Below are 27,625 nucleotides of genomic sequence, written 5' to 3' on the forward strand. Positions count from 1 at the left end.
AACTATCTACAAATCAAACCCTTTTTATAACAGAACATCATTCATTCACGTAACCTGGTCATGTCACTGTTTCTCCACATGGACATACAAACCTGACTTGTACTGACATCTCATTTGCGCATAACAGTAAGCCATGGTTAATTAAACTACAGTTTATTAAACCGTAGTTTGACTATCCAAACCCACCTCCTTAACTATTGTTTGTTTGGTATCAGCAAACAACATTCTCAAGCCATGATTTATTGTTGGCTTGTGAAACTTGGTTTGTGTTAAGGAAGGCTTGTGAGTACACCAAGCCATAATTAACTCTGGTTTGTTTAGCCACCCCACCCAAGATGTTTGCCAAGCTACAAAGGAATAGCTAGAAAACACTAGATCTTTACAGGACACTCTGGAGAGCCACTGGCAGTCAGAGCCAGATGGACCAAACACATCATGCTAAGCTATGATTTGTTTGGCTCTCCAGGGTGTGCTGTAAAGATCTTTTGCATCACATGACAATTTAACTGGAGATGCTAAGGGTGGAACTTGGGACCTTCTGCATTCAGTCTTACACTTCAAATACATCCTCGAATAGGTTTGTGGAACTGAAAATAGCTGCAAAAACCAATTGATGCTGATCTTTCATAATGTATATAGTGAATGACTATTATTCCTATCTCAAGCAACCTACCTTAAGTTCTGAAGGCAAGTTCTGAATTGATTTATCAGATTTAACTGTTTTTAAAGTGTCCCAAATTTCAGATAATAATTTTGTGATTTATTTTTCCCTTCCCAGCAAAGTAAAGCAATCTGGCAATGGACATGGAAACAAGTGGAGAAAGACTTTTGTTGATACACCGTGGCCTTGATGATGCACTACTCAAAGAAAAAGAAAATCAGGAAATTAGTTGTTTTGCATGTGTGGAAAAGTGCTGTAATGACTTATGAGGTAACTTTATAGTCACAGGAGTTGTGGTAATGTTTAAAAGAGAAATGAGTGTATGCACGTGAGTTTATTTTTATTTCTCTCCTTTTTGGTTAGATGAGGGAAAGAATACAAAGGACTCTCTCTCTCTCTCTCTTTTTACCCACCGTTTTGTGTCTCTTTAGTGCTGCACTGTTGAACTGCCACTTTTCATAAAGACCAGACTTCATGAAAGGACTACTTTCCAACATAACAGTGTTTGGCACATTAGCGCCTTTCTGTCCTGGGCCAATTTCTGTGATGCTATACAGCAGCTACTTCTTACATGAAGTAGCACTCCTAGCCTCAAAACTGGGGAGCAGTGTTGAAGGAAGGGAAGCAGAAGAGTTGCTCATGAGTCCGCAGTTCTCACTCTTTCTTTTTTTACTTTTTAAAAAACTTTTTGTACATATAACTGTTCAGTGCTAATGTATTTGCTCGACCTTTCCCAACCTAGTTGTCCCTCAAGTGTGTTGAACTACAACTCCCCGTCAGCACCAGCCACACAGCCATGCTGGATGTCGCTGATAGGAGTCACATTCCAAAACATCTGAAGGGGTAATGGGTTGGTGAAGGCTGATTTATATTACGAAACAAATGTTTTTTTCCTGGTAGCCTGCAACATGGCCAGTACCGGCTCTATATTTAGAAGAGGTTAAGCTTAAGCTAGCATTGGTATGACTGAAAGTTATTGCAGGGTCACAGAAGATAAATCAAATCTTTGTACTGCATGATAAACGATGCTATTTTTTTCCATCTTGCTTTTACACACTAACCTGGTTCACATTACACAAAACAGTGGCCAAGTGCAATGACCTGGGTATGCAGGCTCCCAGGGAGGAGACAATAGCTGCCTTGCTCTTCCCTAGTTGTTTTGCTGCTGCATTGCTCACCATGCTAATACATGGTGTGGCTTAGCATGTTGTCTCATCTCAGGCTTGAAGGCTAGTTCTGCAGAGCAAACTGCAAACCAAGAACATACTTTACTTGCAGCTCATCGTTAGTTTTGATAAGAGTTAAACCACGAGCCTGGGTTAGATGGCCCGGGGAGTCAAAACATGACTTACTCAGTGTGGTCCAGCAGCAGAATGACCAGAGGAGGGTAAAGTGGCCGTGATCTCATGTTCACTCTAAGCCAGGTTGGCACAATGTGCAAAAACAGCCTAATTCCAATCTTACCTTTTTGACGTTTTCTATGACAAATACAGAAACAATATTCAAATGAGAAAACTATTTATATTAAGCACCGTTCATACCCTATGTGGTGTGAATGTGAGTGGATACATTACAAGATGAACAGATATAGTTTGTATTATAATATTTTTGAAAAACTATCGTCATTAGTCTTTTCTAAATAAGAGCCTGGTTTCCAACTCTCTCAGATGATCACAAAAGTCCCATCCACGCACTTCCTGTTAGTATTCCTGCTGTATATACTGTAATTCTTTGTGTGCTTTGGTGATCAGTATTGTAGTCAAAGTAACTTTCTCTTTTTTCCTATTCTTTAATTAAAATGCTCTTTAAAATTAAGGACCGAGTTCAGCTTTCGTGGCACAAATCCCAATTTCTACACTGCTGAATGTAGTAGTCCTTTAATGTTCATGAGGCTGAGAATTATCCCATAACACTTATGCTAATTAAATCCTATTTCTTTTCCATCTCCTGCAGTTGCCAGAAACTTATGCGCAGAAACAGGAGTTGTTATTTTTTGGTCTATAGATTGCCAGCATTCCAAATTAAGCTGCAATTTTTTTGAAACTATGATTTCTGTGATCTCGTCTTTCAGTTATTTACATATACAGGATTTATTATTTATTTTTATTAAATTTTGTATACTGCCTATATCCATAGATCTCAGGGCAGTTCACAATATATAATTACAATATAAAAACACACAAAATACATAGTAAAAAAGGACAGAAGCAAACCAATAATTCCCGCTTCATTCAAGAGGATTTAAGGAACTGTATTCCTGTTTCCATCCTACTAAAATATTTTGTGTAGACTCCATTCAAGAAATTTCATTTAAAAAGCATTGTGTGCTCTTCTGCACCTTCCCAATAAGAATCTATCAACTTTAAATATACCGCAAGATTAATTGTATTGAAACATAGCGTTCTGAGCCCCTAAACTGTGGAGTCTCCCTTTTGTAAGTTCAGGTCAATTTCGTGAAATGCTCTTTATTAAAATGTTCAGTGGGACTTTTGCTCAGTCTCCTGATAGCCCTCTCCCCTCAAATAAAACTGTGTTTCACATCTACATAGCTAAAATGTTTTATCTTAATCTAGTTAGCTAATTGTTACTACCTGAACAACCATCACCACAATGAAGGCTGAGAGCATAGACTTCTTGAGTAGCTGAAGGCCTGATGATGCTAAAAGGCAAGTTTCCCACCCCCCCACTCATTGCCCCATTCAGTACAGCAGTTAATGAACAAAACATTTGCCTGAATAAAGGGGCTTATTAGAGAGATCTGATGCAGTTTGGTTCTCATTTTTTAAATGGCTGTGCTCCCTAGGAGCAGGAATATCATAGATTGCCTCTGATTTTGAATGTTTGCTTTGCTTCTTTTTTATTATTACTCTGGTAGCGTTGTTCAATGCTCATATTCCTGCATTGGTTTTCCAAAATTTATTCTTAGATTTCTGGGTACTATTGTTTGATCCTCTGATAACTACCAAACTGGGTAAAAGGCCTACATTCTCATGTCTGCCCCTAACTGAGGTAGGTATTTGAAGATCATAAATATTCATGTAAAGATGGCAGGATTAGGTGGTAAGCTTGTACATTGGCTTTAAATCTTAAGGTTTGGGATCTTGGATCTCTCTTTTTAAAAATTAAGATACTATTGTGCATGTGTTTGAGGTCCGCCATCCTGAATGCAAAACAAAATTCAATATATCCCATTAGTTGGTGATCCGTCCACGTGTTCCGTAGCATCGTAGTAAGTTGATTCATTGCTGATGCATCTCATTTCTGGAGCATGCAGAAAATGAGAATTCTGCAAATTCATTCCATGCTATATTTGAAGTCTAGTCCTGCTGTTTGCCTTGCAAGACTATATGATTTTGTTTGAAAAAGCACTAAAAACAACTTATGTAGCCCACAAACGGGTAAAGCCAAATTCTTTCCTATAAATAAATATTCCTTCGTCTTACAGAAAGACTTTGATTCTGATTATGCCCTTTTGAGAATGTCATAACATGTACAAGAGGGTCCTGTGCTTTAAATTTCATACGGCCGTCATTCAGAAGAGAAAGTTTTCCTAAACTAGTCCTTTATTTCTCCCGATGTTTAAGAAACCAAAGTGGTTATGCCTGTTTTAATACTTGTGATTGGGGTTTCCTTTTTCTTTTTGTATAAATATAAAGCCAAATCTTTGTTGTTTGACCATTTGGAAAAAATCTTCAGTCTTTTAAACATAACAGTGTTTTTATTTATTGAACATAGCTTTGTAAATCAACTATATAATTAAAATAAAAGTGTTTTAATTTTTTGAGGGTCTTTCTCCTTGCGTTCTCGAAGTTGCTAACAATTATTTTTAGGCCTGCTAGGCTACTTTTCTTTTAAATTAACCCTGAAAAGTTTGTTGCAAATTGTTACTAATTCAGTTTTTCACAGTATGCTTAACAATGCCCCTTTATTTTATTGAAAATATATTAACATTAAAACAGAAATGTCAGTGACACAGTTTTCAGCCGGTGAGTTCAATGCTATGTTCTAAATTAGCATATTAGCACTAAATGTTGAAATTTCTTTAAAACCATGCAAAGAAAAAAAGCTTAAATAATTAAATTTCTGGGAGCTAGTGTAAATATAATGGAAATAACTTAGCAAAGTGTAAAATGCTCTCTTCTGTGCTGTGGAGAAATCATGGTGAGGTGCATTTTAAGACATTGAAATTGGTAATGTACATTAACCATTCAAGGCATGTTATAGCATTATGGGGTGGGGGTGGGGAGTTGGCTTTTTGATTACTTGACCTGAGAAACGTCAGCAAGACCTATGAAGGAAAAATTATTTTCAGATCAGATGCTTGTCAGATTCATACCTTTTAGCAGTTACTTTTATGGCACATCCCTTCTCAGGTTAAAAATTATTCAGAAGAGCTTCCATAGAAAGCAAATATTTTATTATGCCTGGGACATCTTGGTGTTTTGTAGGCAAGGTTTGAGGAGTTCATGTAGTGACAAGCAGGTCTGTCTGGGTGGGGCATAATTTATTGGTAGGAAAATGAAGCAGGGAAGGCAAATGAGATTTCAAAGATAGAATGCCTGATGTTAACAGCTGCAGATCCATTAGCATTCCAGTTTTAAATAAAATTGAGTCTGATTCACCTCATGCTTCAGAATATGTTGTTTGAGACTGAACAATTTATATGTTTTACAAGGGAAAATATAAGGTATGTGAAGTGTAGGTGACCTTGTAACCAAAGCAACACAGAAAACGCAGGTGAATGTTTCCTGAACTTCTCCATCCTCTTGGCATTGGTAGTACAAAAGCTTCCTTAGAATTCTAGATTTAAAAAAACACACACAAAAATCCTTTGCTGCCAAGAGCAACAAAATAATAAAGCACATCTTGATGTGTTTTGTTCGTAAAAATTCAGCCCAAACTGTTTCTAACCTTCTGCTGGTGTTTCTCTTTCTCCCACTCCCTCCATTCTTGTTTTAAACTTGACTGTCTTATGTTGCAATTTTCTGAATTCCCACTTCACATGCTTACATTTTCTGCCTTTACTTTCCTGTCAGGCATGCAGCATTAGCATATTACCATAAGCATACATTGGACTTGGTTAATCCAATAAATTATCTATTTATTTCATATATTTATGTATCATTTAATAACAGAACAGTTTCCAAGTGGTTTACAAAACCCCCCACAAATTAATAATGAAACTATAAATTATTATTATTTCTCCAGCCACTCTGGGTGGCTTACAGCATATCTGAAAACATAAAACATCAAGAGTTAAAAACCTCCCAAATAAAACAATAAAATTCTCAAAAAGCATAAACTTGACAGCGCATTTTTAATACATCTTGAGAGTCAGGGAAGTGACTAACTAGCCTGACCACAAGCCACCCCTTTTTCCAAATGCTGCTGCTTTCATGCTAGACCTTGCTATGGCCATTGTTGGCTGCCATGTTCAAGGCTGGGCAGGAGTTTTTCCACTTGACAAATTGGCACCAGCCACTTAGTTTTTGCCCACCTCTTAGAAGTCATCACTACTTTGTGAGGTTAGGCATTGGGTAAGCCTTAGTCTTGGCTGGAGGGGAGGTTGTAGCCTCTGCTTGCCCTCCTTGGTTAAGGGTATCCCATTAAAGGGATCTGTGAGGAGTTCCTTCTGTTTGACACCCAGATGGGAGCTAGGGCCACAGAACTCCAGCAGGGACCCCTCAGGGGGTACCCCTATTTGATGTAGGTCATAGTGTTGCGAAGGTTACCTGGATACATGTTTAAGGTGTGCTCAAAGACTACAGACACAGCAACTGGAGAAAAGAAAGTAAAATTTATTGCTGACAGCAATAGGTCCAGTGGAGTTCTTTCCCAAGGACTGGACCCTGATCATTTGTGCTCTGGGCTTATATACCTTTTTCCAGATAGCGTTAGGCATTACATATTCATTGTTGTTGTTTAGTTGTTTAGTCGTGTCCGACTCTTCGTGACCCCATGGACCAGTGCACGCCAGGCACCCCTGTCTTCCACTGCCTCCCACAGTTTGATCAGACTCATGTTTGTAGCTTCAAGAACACTGTCCAACCATCTCATCCTCTGTCGTCCGCTTCTTGTGCCCTCCATCTTTCCCAGCATCAGGGTCTTTTCCAGGGAGTCTTCTCATGAGGTGGCCAAAGTATTGGAGCCTCAGCTTCACGATCTGTCCTTCCAGTGAGCACTCAGGGCTGATTTCCTTAAGAATGGATACGTTTGATCTTCTTGCAGTCCATGGGACTCTCAAGAGTCTCCTCCAGCACCATAATTCAAAAGCATCAATTCTTCGGTGATCAGCCTTCTTTATGGTCCAGCTCTCACTTCCATACATCACTATTGGGAAAACCATGGCTTTAACTATGCGGACCTTTGTTGGCAAGGTGAAGTCTCTGCTTTTTAAGATGCTGTCTAGGTTTGCCATCGCCTTTCTCCCAAGGAGCAGGCGTCTTTTAATTTTGTGACTGCTCTCACCATCTGCAGTGATCATGGAGCCCAAGAAAGTAAAATCTCTCACTGCCTCCATTTCTTCCCCTTCTATTTGCCAGGAGGTGATGGGCCCAGTGGCCATGATCTTCGTTTTTTTGATGTTGAGCTTCAGACCATATTTTGCGCTCTCCTCTTTCACCCTCATTAAAAGGTTCTTTAATTCCTCCTCACTTTCTGCCATCAAGGTTGTGTCATCTGCATATCTGAGGTTGTTGATATTTCTTCCGGCAATCTTAATTCCGGCTTCGGATTCATCCAGCCCAGCCTTTCGCATGATGAATTCTGCATATAAGTTAAATAAGCAGGGAGACAATATACAGCCTTGTCGTACTCCTTTCCCAATTTTGAACCAATCAGTTGTTCCATATCCAGTTCTAACTGTAGCTTCTTGTCCCACATAGAGATTTCTCAGGAGACAGATGAGGTGATCAGGCACTCCCATTTCTTTAAGAACTTGCCATAGTTTGCTGTGGTCGGCACAGTCAAAGGCTTTTGCATAGTCAATGAAGCAGAAGTAGATGTCTTTCTGGAACTCTCTAGCTTTCTCCATAATCCAGCGCATGTTTGCAATTTGGTCTCTGGTTCCTCTGCCTCTTCTAAATCCAGCTTGCACTTCTGGGAGTTCTTGGTCCACATACTGCTTAAGCCTGCCTTGTAGAATTTTAAGCATAACCTTTCTAGTGTGTGAAATGAGTGCAATTGTGCGGTAGTTGGAGCATTCTTTGGCACTTCCCTTCTTTGGGATTGGGATGTAGACTGATCTTCTCCAATCCTCTGGCCACTGCTGAGTTTTCCAAATTTGCTGGCATATTGAGTGTAGCACCTTAACAGCATCATCTTTTAAAATTTTAAATAGTTCAGCTGGAATATCATCACTTCCACTGGCCTTGTTATTAGCAATGCTTTCTAAGGCCCATTTGACTTCACTCTCCAGGATGTCTGGCTCAAGGTCAACAACCACACTACCTGGGCATACGAGACATCCATTTCTTTCTGGTATAGTTCCTCTGTGTATTCTTGCCACCTCTTCTTGATGTCTTCTGCTTCTGTTAGGTCCTTTCCACTTTCGTCTTTAATTATGGAAATCTTTGTACGAAATGTTCCTTTCATATCTCCAATTTTCTTGAACAGATTTCTGGTTTTCCCCATTCTATTGTTTTCCTCTATTTCTTTGCATTGCTTGTTTAAGAAGGCCTTCTTGTCTCTCCTTGCTATTTTTTGGAAATCTGCATTCAATTTCCTGTATCTTTCACTATCTCCCTCGCATTTTGCTTGCCTTCTCTCCCCCGCTATTTGTAAGGCCTCGTTGGACAACCACTTTGCTTTCTTGCATTTCCTTTTCATTGGGATGGTTTTAGTTGCTGCCTCCTGTATAATGTTACGAGCCTCCATCCATAGTTCTTCAGGCACTCTGTCCACCAAATCTAAATCCTTAAACCTGTTCCTCACTTCCACTGTGTATTCATAAGGGATTTGACTTAGATTGTATCTTACCGGTCCAGTGGTTTTTCCTACTTTCTTCAGTTTAAGCTTGAATTTTGCTATGAGAAGCCACAGTCAGCTCCAGGTCTTGTTTTTGCTGACTGTATAGAGCTTCTCCATCTTTGGCTGCAGAGAATATAATCAATCTGATTTCGATGCTGCCCATCTGGTGATGTCCATGTGTAGAGTCATCTCTTGTGTTGTTGGAAAAGAGTGTTTGTGATGGCCAGCTTGTTCTCTTGGCAGAACTCTATTAGCCTTTGCCCTGCTTCGTTTTGAACTCCAAGGCTAAACTTGCCAGTTGTTCCTTTTATCTCTTGACTCCCTACTTTAGCATTCCAATCCCCTATAATGAGAAGAACATCCTTCTTTGGTGTCATTTCTATAACGTGTTGTAAGTCTTCATAGAATTGGTCAATTTCAGTTTCTTCAGCACCAGTGGTTGGTGCATAAACTTGGATTACTGTGATGTTAAAAGGTCTGCCTTGGATTCGTATCGAGATCATTCTATCATTTTTGAGATTGCATCCCAGTACAGCTTTTGCCACTCTTTCGTTGACTATGAGGGCCACTCCATTTCTTTTACGGGATTCTTGCCCACAGTAGTAGATGTGATGGTTATCCGAACTGAATTCGCCCATTCCCGTCCATTTTAGTTCACTGATGCCCAGGATGTCAATATTTATTCTTGCCATCTCATTTTTGACCACATCCAACTTACGAAGGTTCATGGTTCTTACATTCCAGGTTCCTATGCAATATTTTTCTTTACAGCATTGGACTTTCCTTTCGCTTCCATGCATATCCGCAACTGAGCGTCCTTTCGGCTTTGGCCCAGCCGCTTCATCAGCTCTGAATCTACTTGTACTTGTCCTCCGCTCTTCCTCAGTAGCATGTTGGATGCCTTCCGACCTGAGGGGCTCATCTTCCGGCGTCATAACTTTTATATGCCTGTTGTCTTTGTCCATGGAGTTTTCTTGGCAGGGATACTGGAGTGGCTTGCCGGTTCCTGCTCCAGGTGGATCACGTTTGGTCAAAACTCTCCACTATGACCTGTCCATCTTGGGTGGCCCTGCACGGCATAGCTCATAGCTTCTCTGAGTTATTCAAGCCCCTTCGCCACGGCAAGGCAGTGATCCATGAAGGAGTACATATTCATAAACTGCAGCAAAATTAAACCAATAAGCTTGGACACCACCCTTCCTATATCCTCCTATGTCCATATAAAGATTACTTCTGCTTTCCATATAATTGCTCATTATACTGTTATCAGCAAGCAAAGCAAAAATCCTCAATGGGCAGACAAAGCCCCCAAACCGCCTCCGGTTATCAGACATCCTGTGTACTATGTGGAAAGTACCCAACTTGGACATCCTGTTTCACTGAACATTGGGTTATGATGACCGTCCCATGGCTATGATGGATGTCTTCCTTACAAACTGCAAACACAGCTAAATGCATTTATGTTTTCTGCTAACATAGCAATAAGGCTAAGAGAAAGGCACAGCATTTGGCTTTTTAGAATTAGGCACTTTTGGCACTATAAGGTAAAGTGAGGCACAACAATATATATAAGGCCCAATGATATAACTGTATGCTTTCTTTAGGGGGCCTTGCCACAATAGCTCCTCGCCCATGATGTGGTTGACCCTTAGGCAGACTCCCAACAGACAGGCTGGAGTTAAATAAATGGCTTCACCCAACGCCTACGCCAAACCACATCTGTAACCAACAAAGTTGTACTGTATTTGAACCCCCGTAACACTATGTGCTGCTGTCTGGTCTGCTTATTTCATTACACAGGGAGCAACTGGGTCTCTGGGCTTTGGCATGCAATTAATTTTGTTTTCCCAACGTTTCCTTATCTGTTAATTTCTGTATTGTATTTGACTTCTGTGCAATGCAAAAGCCGCTGCTGGGAATATAGCCAAATATGGCACAAGTTTAGTACTCATTTCCATGTTACTTGTTTCCAGAAAAAAAAATCCTCTTGCAGATAACATGGAAATGAGCACTAAACTTGCACTATATATTTGCTCAAGTGGCTTTTATGTTGTGTGAAAACTCAATGCAGAAATGAACAGGGAAACTTCAGGAAAACCAAATAAGCTGCCACATGAATACAACCTCTGTGATCTTCAGCCTTGAAAGGCTCTTAGCACGTTTTTTACAATGGTACGACATACGCACTATACCAGGTATAGGAAGGTACAACTAAATATCCTTCTGTGAAGGGAACAGGCGTTTCTTGCCTCGCTTTTACCTTTTCCTTTGCAGTCCCGTGTCCCCCAAAATCTGTTGCTGGGGTTCAAGTGCCCCTTGTGAATGGTGATGGGCAAGACACTTGATGGAAATCACTTCCCCTTCTGTAAATAGAGGGGCAGCATAGGATCCAAGCCAGGCTTCCTCAACCTCGGCCCTCCAGATGTTTTGAGACTACAATCCCATCATCCCTAACCACTGGACCTGCTAGCTAGGGATCATGGGAGTTGTAGGCCAAAAACATCTAGAGGGCTGAGTCTGAGGAAGCCTGATCCAAGCACATCTTTTTAAAAGGAGCAAAATACCGGCAACAATTTAATAAATCAAACCTGCCCAGCATTGGTCAAATCAGATACTACCTGTAGTTAGAAAAACAGGGCAAATTATAGTGTTTCATTTTTAGAGGTATTACATAAATGATCAAATAGACTTTTGAGTAAACAAGGAAAGTGATTTCATTTTTTTAAAAAGCCCCTTTTGATAGAGATGACTTGGGAACCACATTTTGCAAGATGTACACTTCATTTATTCTTAATGAAAGAAATTAAAGAGTGTTCATAGTTTAAATGTCTGCCTCATCAGAACTTGCGTGTGCCTCAGCAGGTAATGTTCAACTCCATTTGGAATTCTGCTGCTCTTCTTCATTTCCCCAAAGGAAAAAAAATAATCGTATACTTGAAGATTATGCTAAAAGCATGAAAGCCTTCTTTCTGGAGGTGTCAGTTTCAAAACCGTAATATATTAAACTGGTATTGCCTTTGTGTGTAACCACCATTCTCACATGGCCCACCCAACGTTTCTGTAAGGGATCATTGAGGTCACATCCCTTGGTACTCAATTAAGCACAATTTTATTACGTGCAGTGATATATCAAAACTGTGGAAAAGCAGAGAACATTTTCATCAGTATTGTTACTAAAATAAACCAAGTTTGAATTTTGAAAGCACTGAATCTTCCATAGAAACTGCATCTGTAAGACAGCAGAACTCCCCCCCCCCTTTATTGAGCATGCTGAATAGCCTTTTCATGTTTATGTGAATGCAGAAAGTTGTTAGCTGCATTTGCAGGAGAAGTTTGGCATATGTCAGTGTCGCACACTACATCAGTAACAGTAAATCAATGCTTTAGAGACCTGTAAATTCATATGCCAATGCACAGTGTCATCCTGTGGATAATGGAGTGACCTGAGGTTCAAGTCAAAGCTTGAATGTCTAATGATGTTTTGCCATTCTCTGCTGTTCAGCAAAACGTCAGGAGGAGAAGCTGTTAACCTGAACAGTAGATACATAAACTTCCAGATCTGGCCTAAAAAGTGTACCCCATTTTCTAATGGGGTGATGCCGACATCTTCCTTGTCTTCTAAAGCGCCTCTCTGGTAACAATGCCGGTGGGAAGTTGGTTCATGAAAAAGCTGTGATGATGGCTGCAGAGTGTACCCTGATTTTAGCTGACGTGAACAATTTAGATAGATAGATGGAGCGAGTGAGCCAAAGCTTCACTGGCTGACTACCTCCTTTCCTCTTAAGTGAGGGCATCCCTAAAGCGAAGTTCAGCTCACGGGAAGTCCACATCCAACCCACATTTTCCCTTTCGCTGAGTACTGAATGTGTGATATGCACAGCCTTCCACCAGAAAGATGTATTGCTGCTTTTGTCCATTTTATCTCCATACCGATTGTGTATAGTGAAATGTCTTGTTTGTTCAGAGCTTTCCTTGCCTTCCCTGTTTCTCAAAGGGAACAATTTGTGTAAGCTGCAGTAAGAACTCCAAGGGGGAGGGACGGAGAGACTGTTGTTTGGGGTGGGTGGCTGTTTCCATCATGCCCCATCCTCCTCCTAGGAGCCTTCATAAAGGAGGAGTAAAAGCAGCCAGAAGAACTGTGAGCCAGATTCTGATCTTTTGAGCTGCGGAGAATGTTGACAAAACAGCAGCCTCTGTGAGGGAAGTGATAAAAGTCCATTTGACTGGGGGGGGGGGAATTCAGGGCCTAGGGACAGAAAGAGTTGCAGCACACACCAGAGGAAACCTGTGGTTTGAGAGGGAACAAGAATGGCAAAAGTGTCACACGCAAAAAAGTGGCTAAAGGCCCAAGAGGCTCTAGGTTTGAGAGAGGAGTGAAGGAGGCTCCGAGTTGAGAGAGAAACTCACACAGACCTTATAAGATGAGCTGTGCACTGCAGGAGTGAAAAGGCAATTAAGCTCTGGAGTAGAAGTTTTGGGATGAGCAGCCAAGGGGTGAGCCAGGGGTCTAGTACTCACATTCAGTTTGAACTAACAATCCAAATATTTGGCAGTGGCTTCCCAATTTATTATACCATTGCCATAGTAACACCTTGAATTACAGGCCTAAATTAGGTCCCCAGATGGCTTGCTACAAACGCGTAATGAAACATATTTATATTAATTTTAAACAGAGAGCAATTAGTATAAAGGGAGGGAATGGAAACTCAAAGTTGAGTGTTATTAATTTAATATTAATAGGAATAGGAATACTAGCATTGAGAGCACAGTACTATATCCATGAATGGCTTCTAATGACATGTGAAAGGGTGATCAGCACAGCAGCAGTGAGCTGCCTATAAAGATGAACGATATCTCAGTGTCTTACTATATATATATTTCTATTGCTTTATGAAAGGCACTTTCAGGAAGGCATGTTTCCTACCTGTAACATTTCCACTGTCTGAAGTAGAAACTCTTGTGGTGCGCTTAGAATTTATGATTCAGTGTAGGCAAACCGGAGGCTTAAGGTTGTAGTGGTGGCAGCATATAGCCTGGGGAAGGCAGGCAAGGTCTTGGGCTGGAGTGAGAAAGGAAAGTGGGGAGGGGGCAGCTGGAGGGGAAGGAAGGCAACCTGCAGGAAACAAGTTGTGTTTTAAGAAAGAACCCAATGGGTTGCCTTCCTCACAGAACTTTTCCACCTATGCCCACAGCCTAATATCTACTCAATGCTGCAAGTTGTCTCCTTGGCTGGAGTGGGGCAGGGTATCTCAAGCAGTGTTAGAAACCGAGATATGAAAGCTAGAAGCTAAATGGCACCTTAAGCCTAGGTTATGGGCACAATAATGGACTATCTAGGCACACTTTTTTTATAAGAAGAATTCAAAGCTGAAAATGAATGAACTGCTGCCAAAATCTTATATTCATTTTTCACATGGTCTAGTGAAAACTTCAGAAAACAAAGCCATGCTTCCCCTGCCTGCCCCCCTGATATTCTTAAGAGGGTTCCTTCTCCAGTCTTCAGAGAGTGGCTGGAAGGGGGGAGGCAGAAAAAGGTCCTCCTTTTCTTCCACTCTGCAGTTTTAATCAGAAATCTTAGGCGCAGTACTGTGCCCAGAGCTCAGAAATTGCTCACGTTAATGAAATTCCCTGTCGCAAAATGTGTCTGGAACAATGGGAGTTTCGAACGCTGATCTTGAGAGACCAAGAAATGGCCAAAACGCAACATAAGGTGTGAAGATGGGCAGCCCTTACTTAATACAGTGGTACCTCAGGTTACAGACGCTTCGGGTTACAGACTCCGCTAACCCAGAAATAGTACCTCAGGTTAAGAACTTTGCTTCAGGGTGAGAACAGAAATCGTGCGGCGGCAGCGGGAGGCCCCATTAGCTAAAGTGGTGCTTCAGGTTAAGAACAGTTTCAGGTTAAGAACGAACCTCCAGAATGAATTAAGTTCTTAACCCGAGGTACCACTGAATTCGTTATTTAAACCAAAGTTTATACCTAAAGTCTTCTAATTATTTCTCTCCTTTCCTCTTATACTGCCTAATATTTTTTGTCAAACTGGCATCCTTTATTCCTTTCTTTCCCATCCCACCCCCATATAAAATGCATAGGTTTTAATAGAGGGGTAGAATCTATAATAAATGCAAAAATACCCACAAACAAATACATTTTTAAATTCCTATGCTTTCTGGTGGAACAGAAATAGTGATTTATCAGTGTGTATCAAAAGATCAACATTCCCTAAAATTAAATTAGGCCTGTATAATAAACACAGTCACCAGAATCCAAAGAGTTGTGTGCGTGTATCCAGTGGCGTAGCGTGGGGGGTGCAGGGGGGGCCGGCCGCACCAGGCGCAACATCTGGGGTTAGGGCAAATGCATGGGTTAGGGGGCGCAAATCCACGGGTTAGGGGGCGCAAATCCATGGGTTAGGGGGCGCAAATTACTTGCCTTGCCCCGGGTGCTGACAACCCACGCTACGCCACTGCGTGTATCTGGGGGGGGGGTGTTGATCCCTGCGCTCCTGCCCTCCTTTGCCCCACCCTCAATTTGAACAGATCTCTCATATTATACATTGCCGTTGAAAGTCGCTTCAGTTTCAAAAGGGGCTTGTCCAGTACATGCCATAAAAGGCTTCTGTGAGAGAAACACAGGCTCAAAGCTCTTTCGGGTGCAAGGCACTAATGGTATGATTTTTAAAACCTGTAACTATTCTCTCCATTCAAAATTGATAGCCTTGAACCGTGCCACCCACAGCCTAATGAGCAGCATTAGACGAAGGGAGCCAAGCCGCTTTCCTTAATGCATCATGTGTTTGTCTGTGGAGGGAAGCTCTGCATTTTACAAAGTGGTTAGTACCATCTATGAAGAACAAGCTCTCCTGGTGAATGCTCCACTGATCCATCTTCTTTTATAAAAATCACAAGAGATGTTGATTTCCTAGCCCCACTTGCGTCAATACTAACAGTGCTGCAGAAAATACTTACCGTATTAAACTTCTCTTTATTAAATTGACTCAAATATGCTATAATTTGAGGAAGTTTAATAATTCAGCAGCCATTTATCAATATTTCAAAAGCTGTTCTCTGTAGGCAACGATGAACATGATTTGGTGACTCTGAGCCAAGCACAAATATTTGAAGAGTAAGTTCTTCAGCTGGAGAGGAGTGGAATTATTTACCACTGTATGACAAGGAACTGAACGGATGTTAACAAATAAGTGAAGGGTGAATATCAAGACTAATCTACCTGACGCTGGCTGACACACTGGGATTGGACACTCCTTGTTTTCAAATAGCATCTAATATAAAGACCTTTGTTACATCAAGGCTCTCTGCTGTTCCTCCAACAACAGAAGTGGTTGCATTAGCTTCTGCTCCGATAAAGGATTTTCTTTTCAACGTTGCTTCAACAAAAATGTTAACCCTCTATTAAATGCTGGGGTAGACAATTGCCTAGTGTTGCCTTCTGGTCAGGCAAAGTAATGTGTGACAAGTATGTTGAAGTGTTTATTGCCCCAGCTTCTTTTCATTTTTTAATATTAGTATCTCTGGAAGAAATAAATGGCATGGGTCCGTTCCCCCCCCCCCCGGCTCCACAAAACCATTAAGTTGGATTAGGCTCAAGGTTTCATTACTCCTCTTTCTCTGTTTCTTGTGTGTTAAGTGTTGACATTTTACCAGCATTGCAGCTTAAAAGTTTTCATTATAAAAAAAGAAAAACAAGCTAAAAAAAACCCAAGATATAAAAGGAAGCTAAAATTGACCAGATTCCAACAAAAAGCCACAGGCTGCACAGAACTACCTGCCCAGCAGACTGTCAGCTGTTGCTCTATCTTTTAAATCCTGAGCTGAAAATCTCTGTATTAATAAAATAATAATTTAAAAACTTGCTAACTCTTACTGTTAGTGAGGTTTATTATTATTTTATTAATACAGAAAGTGATTGGCTAGTTGTGTGGTGCAACTATATATATATGCGCACATTTTTAATGTTTTCTGTCTCCTGTTATTTTACCTTCTCCAACCACACAATTTATTTCCATCTTCTCGGGGCTGTCTATGCTAAGCATGAGCGATGCCCTGAGTAATAAGCAGTGCTGTTTTTCTAGCAAAAGAGGTGCCAGAACTCACCATGAAAACTTCCCTTGTTCTCTTAGAATGGCAATGGCGCCCAATTGTGAGGTGCCAGGACAGTTCTGGCAATTTCCAGCTGAAAAAATGCCCCGGTGATAAGGGCCGCAAAGCGCAACTCAGTTTCAGAGCCTTTTTGTTGTTGGAGGGCCAACACCCATTGCATGGTACAGAAACGGGGCAAGTGGAGGCAGGGTGGCAGCAGGATAGAGCAGACAACGTTTGAATGTACACCTATTATATTGGCTGCCATGTACTGGAGTGTGTGGACCAGATTCCATTCTTACTCTCAGGCAATTAGAAAACAAGATGTAGTCTGGCACTGGAAGCTACGGAAGAAAGTACATTATTCATCACCCTAGGTAGCACCTGTTGTTTCCTGGTCTAGAATATTAAGGACACACAATTGACCATGGAAGAAGTCTGCCCTTTCACAAAGCCTGTCGGTTCCCTTGCAAATAACAGAAGTTCATGCACAGCCAGCAGTTCCACGTCTGCAATGTTGTTTTGGAGTGAACAAAAAAGAAAACGGCATCACATTATTTTGTAAACTCAACAGCAACAATAAAAGATTGGGACTGCTGGTGTTGTATTGATTGCACACAGATAGAGGCCTTAGATCTTGAATGCTAATTGTCCTTATTCAATGCTGACTGTGCTTCTTTAAAATGAACAGTTGTACTGTTCAATTACTTGCATATGAGTGTATTTAAGCTGATTTTGGTGCAGCTAAATTGACATGAACAGCACCATGAATGATAAACTGACTTGCATCACACAGCTTCATTTTACTGGTTTATAGAGGAAACTGTAGCGATACAACTGTCAGCCCATAATAATTAGCTGTTTAGTAAATTTAGCATGGAGATTGAGAAGTGACACAATTATTGCACATTCTCGACTTTTCTTGACTCTCCATTATTATTTTTAAATGGGCAGTTCTTAGTTAAATTGATGGATCATTCCTCTGAGCTTGTATCAAAATGGCAATAGAACATCAAGGATCATAAAGTTTATGTCCATAGTTTACGTTGGTTTTAATTTTAATCTAAAATAAATACTTTGGTCCATGAAATAATAAGGTAATGTTCCTACTACATCACTGGTTTAATATGAATACTGAGCTGTTAGGTATCAGTAACAGCAAATTATGGTTTCCACTAGTGCACTATTTTCACTGCCATGCTGAGCTTTTAACACTCACTGAACTCTTCTAAGAGTTTGCCATATCTTGTGCATCATATGCCTTCTGCCAGAAGAAGATTTGCAACAACTGTGTTTGAGCTAGTTGCAGTGCTTTTTTTGCAGCCTATAATACTCCTACTTCATTCCTGTTTTTCTAGTAGACTCGATCCCCTTTAGCTGATGCACAGACTAGAATCAAAGAAACACATCTATATAAGGCTTAAGAACACCGGAGGAGCTCAGCTGGATGACATCAAAAGCTCATCTGGTCCAACATCCTATTCCTCACAGTGGCCAATCAGAGGCTTATGGGAAATCCACAGGAAGGACATGAGGGCAAAAGCCCTCTTGTTGTTCCTAAGTATTCTGGGATAAGATGTCTCAGATCGTTGAGGGAATATATAGTCATCATGATATCTATTTATTTAATCGCATTCTATTTCTATGCCACCCATTTTAAAGCCTTCTGCATTCATGGACATCATATTGTAACAGTGCTGCATGAAGTAAGTATTTATTTTGTGTCACTGAACCTCCCATCATTCAACTTAATTGGGTTCTAGTATAAAGAGTATCCTTTTATACTCTTTTTATCCATCATTTTATATACCTCTATCATGCCTCCTACAAACTTTTTCTACACTGAAAAGCCATTCCCCACCCCCCTAGTATTTATATCTCACCTTTTCTTCCATCACGGAATCCATCACATTATTTTGTTTGCCCTTTTCTGCACCTTTCCCAGCAGTACATTGTCCCTTTAAGAGCTGCAGCAACTAGCAATGTACACAGAATTGCAGTTATGGCCGCATCGTCTCATTTGATAAAGACATTAAAATCTTGGCAGCTTTCTTGGTAATCCCTTTCTAATTATCCCCAGTATGGAATTTACCTTGTTCACAGCCTTCACACACTGGGTTGACATTTTCATTGAGCTGTCCATCAATGATGCTAGTCACTTCCAACATAGATTCCACCAGCATATACATGGCTAGGAGTTTTTGCCCCAAAGCACATCACTTTGCACTTGTGTACATTGAATCACATTTACCATTTTATTGCCTGTTCACCCAGTTTGGAGAAATCCTTAGGAATCTCTTAGCAAACCACACCTCTCCCAAATAATTCAATGTTGCCCACAAAGTTGGCCACCTTAACAGAATATAGACTTAGTTAAGAACCACAGTTTCATTTCAGATTTGGGGAACCCTGCTACTTACATTCATCCCTTGCAAGAATGAACAATCTACTCTGCTTTTGTTGCTGTGTGTTTATCTATTTCATAACTTTAAATATAGCTTCATAAAGACAGTTTCTAAGCGGTTAGCTAAACAACAAATGCAGTATGTATATATAACAAACAAGACAATGACAAAAATCCACCAACGGCATACAAATCAATATGGCTAACCTGATCCAAAACACCCACCCACCCCACTCACACATGAAAACAAAGACCACCACAGCCAAAGACAAATGAACAACCACACCCTAGGCCAATCCCAACCTCTCTCATCACCAAAGGAACACAAGTGAACAGCAAAGAACCTGCACAAGCAACACTGACACCAAACCCTACATATAGTAAGTAAAATAGAAACATCGCCACCCGACCCCACCCATCTTCCCCCGCCTTCCACCTCTTTCCCCCTTTTCTTCCCAATGTCTCAACAAATGAAACTGATTTGTAAAAATGTTACATGGGGGCGGGATTTACTTTTGTAAATCAAGAAAATCTTTAATAAAAAACAAAAATAAACAAGGAAACAGAGCAACTACAATATAATACAAAACTATAAGGCAATGCAATATAAAGCAAACAAAATCCACTCAAAACAAAACCATAGCAGCACATTTTGAAAGGATCTTAAAGGTCAGGGTTCTTCAGCCTCTCTCTTGCCAAGGCTCATAATATAAAACAGTCAGCCCACTAACACATACACATCACACCCAAAATCTGTCTTACATCCACACAAATCATACAATGCTACCCATTCAATATCGCTCACCCCAGTCTACTTCCAACACTTCACACTCATGCACCCAATCACTCCAGTATCCTTCCAATCAACTAAAAATCTATGGCAAAAACACCAGGATACAGCCAAACTGTTCACTGTCAGAACTGCATCGAAACCAAAACGAATTGCCACCCTTCGATCAGAAAGATGTAGGGTTCCCAACATTAATTTAGCTCTCATCCTGGTTGCTCTCTCCCACCAAAAGATTCATTAGTACCATCAGACATTTCAGCAAACACAAGAAGCACTAAAGAAACACTTCAGAGGGTACCCTCGTTGCAATCCCAAGTTCCCTTCGCCTCAGCACTGCCATTTTTGTAGCAGCCTAATTGGATGGCAACCATCCACAACAGCTTCTACTCACTTCATAACATGGTTCTGCTCCAACATGACAACACTGAGGGTCAGCAGGACTACCAGGGAGCAAAGACAACAGGTGTTCTTACCTCTCTCCCCTGCCCTTGCTCCCTTCCACCAAGTCTAGATGTCTTACAGTATTAACACTAAGCGTTTGTGCTATTTTGTGCTGGTTCTTCAGAGAAATATGCCAAGGGAAAGCTGATGTCTTGGTTGCTTTTCCTAATTAATTAATTAGACAATGCCTATGTCATCTTTCTGCCAATCAATCCTCAAGGCGGTTAACACCAATAATCATACACTGTTCATTTATACATGGACAGGAGCAGAGGTGTACAGCACACAAACATGAGTTTAAGGGTAGAGATGAGGGACCCGCGGTCTGCCAAATATTGTTGGATGACAACTCCCATCAGCCCTTGCCAACACTGCCAGAGGTAAAGGTTGATGGGAGTTGCAGTCCTGCAGCATCTATAGGGACACTTAGTTCACCAGCTCTGATACAGAGCAAGTCGGCTCCTATTTAGCAACTCTGGCAAATAAATTTCCACGCAAAGCTATACAGAGAGCAGAGGGGGAAAGACACACACATGACAAGGCAGATAAGCAGTTCCAAAATAACTCAAAACAGCAGTCCCACCCAAGCTGGTAGCCAAAATGGCCTGAATGAGTTTTGCCCAACCCCCTATTACGATGATCAGTCAAATGCTGGATTTAAAGACAAACAACACAAGCCTCTCATAGAGAAGAACCTCTGGGTTCAATAAAGGTATTGTTCTGCTTCAGAAGAGATTTGCACAGCAACATAAATGCACTGTGTCCAAATATCACCCCAGCTTTCAGCGAACAGTACATCCATCCAGTTTGCAGCACAGTTAATCAGTGCTGCTATTTGTCTCCAGAGTTACAACTGAATCTTCCGTTATACTGCCCTAAATATATCTCCCTTTTGCCACTCTAAAATTAAGACAGATGCCATCTCTGCCTTTTGCTCAAGGTCTAGTTTGATTTACCACTGAGAAAACAACATTTAGTTAAAATGCTGGGTAGATTTTCAATTGGCTGGAAAAGGAGGAATTGAACAAGGTGGTTTGTTTGTTCAATATAAAGCATGATAGACGTGCAAACTCCTCACACCGCTTTGCGCTGTTTAACATGAGAATCATGAATTCCCAAAAGGATGAAAGAATGCATTGTTCGTCAGTGAGCAGGGCACACACTTTGCCTGTATATGTCCCAGGTTTGAACTCTGGCAGCATTGTGTGAATGACCCCCATTTAAAACCTTGGAGAGCCACCGACTGTATAGGCAACACTGACCAATGCTTTGACAATGCCCCTGGCCCTGTGAGAGCTATCCATAGACAATCCTTCCCCTCTCCCACATCAGTCAACATGTCCTGGCTCCTGCTTCAAAATGACAACTGGTGTACTTTCTTGTAAGTAAAGAAGTGGATATTTATTAGAGCAGACTCATGGTACAAACTCAGTGTTGTGGAAAGAGCAGGATGTAGTATGGATGCTCTTAAAAAGCAAAGGGAGCACAACAATCAATAAAGAGTTCCTAGGTTCAGGTGCCCAAGATCAGTAATAAGGCTTCCAAGACTGCACAGGAGCAGTGAGGTTGTTCTAATGAGTTTCCCTGCCTACCTGCCAAGCAGAGGCGGCGAATGCCCAGTTACTGATGAGAATCTCTTTCTCTGCAGAAATTATTGTTCTGAATACAGGTGCTCTGCCTAAGAGGAGCAAGCCGCCTCTTTCTTTCACTGTGCTGCCTCTCCCTCAGCCAACCTTCTACTCTGAATCTTCCCACTCTGACACAGCAGAGTCTTCCTCACCCTCTGGCAGGGATATGGCCTCCCCAGTCTCCAATGGATCCCTGTTCTTCACAGGTGAAGGAGAGGCAACCTCTGGAACACCTGCCTCATCAGCAGATCCTGGTGCATTGGGGGGGGGCTGTCAAAAGGTTTTGCACTGCTGTGTCATCCCCTCCCTTTCCCATTCAGAGTCCATTTCCTCAAGTGCCTCCCATGCCTGGTCTGAATCAGACTATTTCATGACACAAAGGCTACTGGTGTTTCTGTCATAGTCTTGTTGCTGAGCAGCAGCATGCAGAACTCAGGGGAAGTGAGAGGCCAGCCAACCAGAAGAGTCTCTGAGATGTACTTGCCTGGAGGCAGAGGCAGCATCCAAAGCCAGGCCCAGTCCTAGGGTCAGGCGAACAGCAATTCACGAGGTCAGGCAGTCCAGGGGTCAGGGAATCTGATGATCGTGGGGTCCAGGGTCAAGATGAGCAAGCAGCAAGGTGGAGCTACAAGTGTTGCTTCCAGCGTTTGACTGCTGCTGAAAGCTCTGCTTAAGAAGGCTGAAGCCAGCTGGGTCTCATCAGGGCCTTCTCCTCTGTGTCCTTGAAGGCTGATCAGCTGCAGGTGGATTCACTCCCCCTTCAGGCTGCTGTTCAGCAGGAGAAGCTGACTCCTGGCCCATGACAGTTTCATGTGCTCATAGAATCACCGAAAAAGGCCCATTGTGAGTGTGAAATAGTTGGTAAAATCCTACCCATAATCTGTCAAATATACCTTTAGCTAACTATCTTTTAATACTAATATGTCTTACGGCAGATTGAATGAGGGACTCAGACAACTGTGTATTGCTCTAAAGTTAGCAGTGGTGGGGACTGTCCCATTTGAGGACCTAATTAGGACCAACATGGGTCCTAATATGGCCCATGAAGCAATTTTCTCCCAGCCATGCCAATTTGCCCCACATCTGACATCATATGTGACATCAGGTGTGATGCAAAGAAACCATCAGGTGCCTTGAAGTGTACTCTCCATTGTTCTTTGGCAGGTAGACTTGTATTTGGCATATTTTACATTAGGCACCCAATGCAAGACCTGGTCAGATTGGTTCCACTTGGGAGCTCCAGGTGAGAGTTCCTGAGTGCAGCCAACCCTTCCCTAGCAAAGCAGAGCTCACTCGATTGATGGTACCAGCATAGTTCCAGCCAGGCTGAAAAGGAAGAAAGGTGATTGGCAGTTGAGCAGCCCTACCCACATGTCAAAGTGGCACATGGGGTGTTGGGGGGAGCTCAGGACCCAGCCTTCCAATCAGATCCCACTCCCCACACCAAGTTAGCATTTCCATACTAAACTGTAAGGATTTCTCACAGAACCATTTTGGGAAGGGTCGTAATGCAACTTCAGTTTTGCAAAATGCCAGCTTGTGGTCATCACTGCCCATGAGGTTGGCTGGGAGCTGGGATGGAATGAAGGTCCAGGCCTGTAGGGACTGTAAGTGCTTGATGTGCACCAAATGCCTCTTTCCTCAAAACTGTTTTGTGGGTGCATCATAGAGATTACAAGAGAGAGAGATTGCAAAATAGGTTTGTCCCACCTGCAAAATAACTGGAGATAAGCATTCCTTGCATCCTCTCTGGTGCCTTGATTCTTTACAAAGAGAACATTATTATGCATGTTTATTTTTACTCTTTACTTCTGATGAGGATGAGGATGATTAAACTCTTACGTTAATGTCGGGGCAGCAGACGGCACCCGCAACAAGTGTTTGATGCTCTCACAGCCTTTGGAATAATAATGTTTGGTGGTACGTGTGTCAGCTGAATTGTTAATACTAGTTGTGACAAGGGATGTGGACAGTGGCACCCCTAATATAAAGCAGGCTTAAGCTACTGTGCTCCAGGCCTCAAGACTCTGGGGGTCTTATTAAGACATCCCTCAAAGTTGAGTACTTGAAAAATGGGAACATGCCCTGGCAGATGTTTCTCCAGAGATGCTGCTGTTGCTGGCTCTCACTGCTAGTCTTCTTCATACCTTGAAGGGACAGTGGGTCAGGTGGCTCTTAAAGGAGAGATGACCTTGACAGCTCCATTCACCATCCCTCCTCTCTGTCTTTTGTGGGACTGATGAAACTCACTGAAGGAGCCTGGGTGTAAGGCGTTGCTGCAGAAGGGACAAAATCCAAGTGAATAAGCAGAAAGCAGGAACAGGAGAGGCAGGCAAGCAGTGTGTGTGCAGGGAGGGGTGTCAAAAGTGAGGCAGGAAGCCATGTTGGAAGTAAGCAATGATAAACAGAACATAGTTTCAGAAGCAGTTCACGGTGATAGAACAGCAGCACAGTCGGAGGTTGCTGGAAATAAGATAAAGTTGCCTAGTGACTACTGCAAGAATAACACAGAAAAGAAAGGAGCACAGCCAGGAGTTGGGGAGACTAGTCAGGACTACTGGAGGTGAGTGGAAGAAGCTCTTATGTACAATTCCAGGGGAGACCCAGGTTCAAAAGGGCAGGGAGAACCCTGACAGGTGTACATGAGAATCATCCATCCCTGGGATAGCTCAGTTGGCAGAGCGTGAGACTCTTAATCTCAGGGCTGTGGGTTTGAGCCCCACATTGGGCAACCCTCCTGGAGGGTTTTTGCCTGGTTGGACTGTGCCCTTGAACTCTGATCATGCAGCTTGCTTCGCTGGACTAGGAAGGCAGAGAGAGGTGTGTGTGTATATGTAGGATCTAGCCTACTGCACAGGTAGGTAAAGTAAAATCCACATTCATTTCTCCAACTTTTGCCTCCGGGGCTACCTACCACTGTCAGTTGGCCCCCAGAAGGTCATCCAGAAAGGAATGTGGCCCTCTGGATATAAAATGGTTCCTGCTCTAGAGTTAGGGCATCAACACTGTTTCACTGATACATGATACACATGTAACCTATGCTAATGCAGGAATATTAGGATTTTGCCCTCCAGGGATGCATACATGCTTTTGGAGGGATGTTTTAATTATAAGGGCAATCAGATCTATCAGCCATCTTGGTGGTGCTGCCTGGTTGGTGTTGACAAAGCATGGGGCCTTTTTGGCGGCAGTTCACCAATTGTAGGCTGCCCTCCATGGTGAGGTGCATGTCTCTCTCATTACTGACTATCACAAGGACTTTAAAAACATTCCTGCTTATCCTGGCAATGTTGAAATCACTGGTTGAGATACAATTTTAAACTATTTGCGCATATATATATATATATATATATATATATGCATGTGTTTACCAGTGGGATATATATAAATAAATAACAACGTATGGACTTAGTAATAGTGATTTTAATTTACAATAAAACTATGTGCATATACATCTTTTAGTTATGAGCATTTGGGAAAGCAAGATCTGTGCTGCAGTTATGGCTGTTTATTGCTCAGAGAGGAAACTGAACAAACAAGTAAATAAAATAAAAACTCCCTTGATCAGCATCACCACCACTCCACAGTTCAGGATACAATTTTTTCCCATTGTGGCTTACATCAAGATGCATGAAGGAATTCATAATAAACAATGTCAAATTACAAGTTGTCAGGATCCTGCCCACAGGGCAGTTGGCCGTGCAGGGTAGAGAGAAAGGAGGGGTCATCTGGGCACAACCAGTATGGCAAAGCGTGTTGGATTTCTATTTAAACTGCAGTCAGTATTTCTAAATTTGCATCTTGTACATATAAATTAGCCTATGTATTCTTTATGCAAAACTCTATTATCTCCCCACCCCACCCCCGCTGTACTCTTTATTGGCATTTCATAAGTGGCCACTTTCAGCTGCCAGCTCCTCAGGGTGGCCAACTGTCCCACTTTAATAAAAACTAATTAAAAATAAAAAAGATGTACTTGTGCTACAGATAAATGGGGGAAAGTACATTTTTCGTCTCCACTTTCAATTCATAGTCTTTTTCACAGCTCATTTACATGTAGTGAGAGACATTTTTGTCATAGGCATCTGGGGGAAAGGGGAGAGAGAGAGAGAGAGAGAGAGAGAGAGAGAGAGAGAGAGAGATGGGGAGTGTTGTTCTTTCGTTCTGATGCATAGTGTTAGTTTAGGGTTTGTGTCAGCATCACATGGATAGCAGAGGTGTGGGTGTGCATTTTCATGCGCTCTGGTTTCCATCACAGTGTTCTGTTGCACCAGAAGTGGTTTAGTCATGCTGCCCACGACCTGGAAAGCTGTCTGTGGACAAATGCCGTCTCCCTCAGCCTGAAAAGCGAGATGAGCACCACAACCCCATAGTCACCTTTGACTGGACCTAACTGTCCAGTGGTCCTTTACCTTTATTTACATTATATACATACAGAGGTTAAGGGGTCCCAAGATCAGTTGGTTGCATTCAGTTGGTTGCAGTATGGCTTGTTTGTTTGTTTGTTTGTATGTTTGTTTGTATGTGTGCAGTAGGTTATTGGGTCAAGTTAGTCATATTGATTTGCATGCTGTTCGGGGAGGATAGGTCATTATCCTTTTGCGCAGTGTATGTGATAAACAGGAACCAAACCGGGGTGAAGGGTTCTTGTCCCTGTGCTAGTTTAAGAAAAGTTAACCAACAAACTGTCCCAACTTTATGAAGGATGGTCCTCTACTTGAGCGCTATCTCATCGAAGCCAGGTTGAAAGATAAGGAATCATAAAAAGAGCTTTAGCAGCAATTACCTAATATATTAGGACGCGGGTGGCACTTTGGTCTAAACCACTGAGCCTTGGGCTTGCCGATCAGAAGGTTGGCAGTTCGAATTCCCGCGACGGGGTGAGCTCCCGTTACTCGGTCCCTGCTCCTGCGAACCTAGCAGTTCGAAAGCACATTGAAGTGCAAGTAGATAAAGAGGTACCGCTCCGGCGGGAAGGTAAACGGCGTTTCCATGCGCTGCTCTGGTTTCGCCAGAAGCGGCTTAGTCATGCTGGCCACATGACCCAGAAAAACTGTCTGCGGACAAACGTCCGCTCCCTTGGCCAGTAAAGTGAGATGAGTGCCACAACCCCAGAGTCATTTGTGACTGGACTTAACTGTCAGGGTCCTTTACCTCTTCTACCAAATATATATTGTTATTTTTTTAATTACAGTCTTTTACGTCTCTATTGCCACATGCACATAGGATGCAGATTGCGGCCCACTTTTGTCCACTCTTTTGCCTAACCGGCCCCCTTGCTGCTCCTGCCACTGTTAAGGCTACTTGTGAGGAGGGGAAGTGATGTTAGACAGAGCCCATCAGGGGGCACTTTTCCTGACTGCCTCAGTCAGAGGTTCAGCTGGTCATGGTGATGTTAAGAGTCTCTGCTGAGTTACAGCTAGATGTGTTGGCCCTGTGAGCAGGAAGCTACCTTCTGAACACTATGATCCTCCATGCTTCTATGACCCTCCATGCTTCTTGGCTGATATGATAGAAGCACAGGAAGCTGCCTTATACTGAGTCAGACCATTGGTCCATGTAGCTCAGTATTCACCCACTGACTGGCAGCAGCTCTCTGGGGTTTCAGACAGGGTTCTCTTCCAGCCCTCC

General features: G+C 42.1%; 1 protein-coding gene across 7 annotated transcripts in view; it reads left to right on the plus strand.

The window, feature by feature from the left end:
* CD47 (CD47 molecule) overlaps window positions 1–27,625 on the plus strand; it is a 232,563-nt gene that overhangs the window by 39,778 nt on the left and 165,160 nt on the right. For 6 of the 7 annotated variants that reach the window (XM_083611706.1, XM_083611709.1, XM_083611708.1 and 3 more), the window contains one exon: window positions 779–4,442. The exons of the other annotated variant lie outside the window; for it this stretch is intronic. In XM_083611706.1, coding sequence (XP_083467832.1) covers window positions 779–851 — 73 coding nt within the window. In that variant the 3' untranslated portion in view covers window positions 852–4,442. Of the gene's footprint in view, window positions 1–778; window positions 4,443–27,625 lie in introns of those variants that run through there. 7 annotated transcript variants of the gene reach the window in all.

Source organism: Podarcis filfolensis, assembly GCF_964270895.1.
Source record: "Podarcis filfolensis genome assembly, chromosome: 4".
Lineage (NCBI taxonomy): Eukaryota > Metazoa > Chordata > Lepidosauria > Squamata > Lacertidae > Podarcis > Podarcis filfolensis.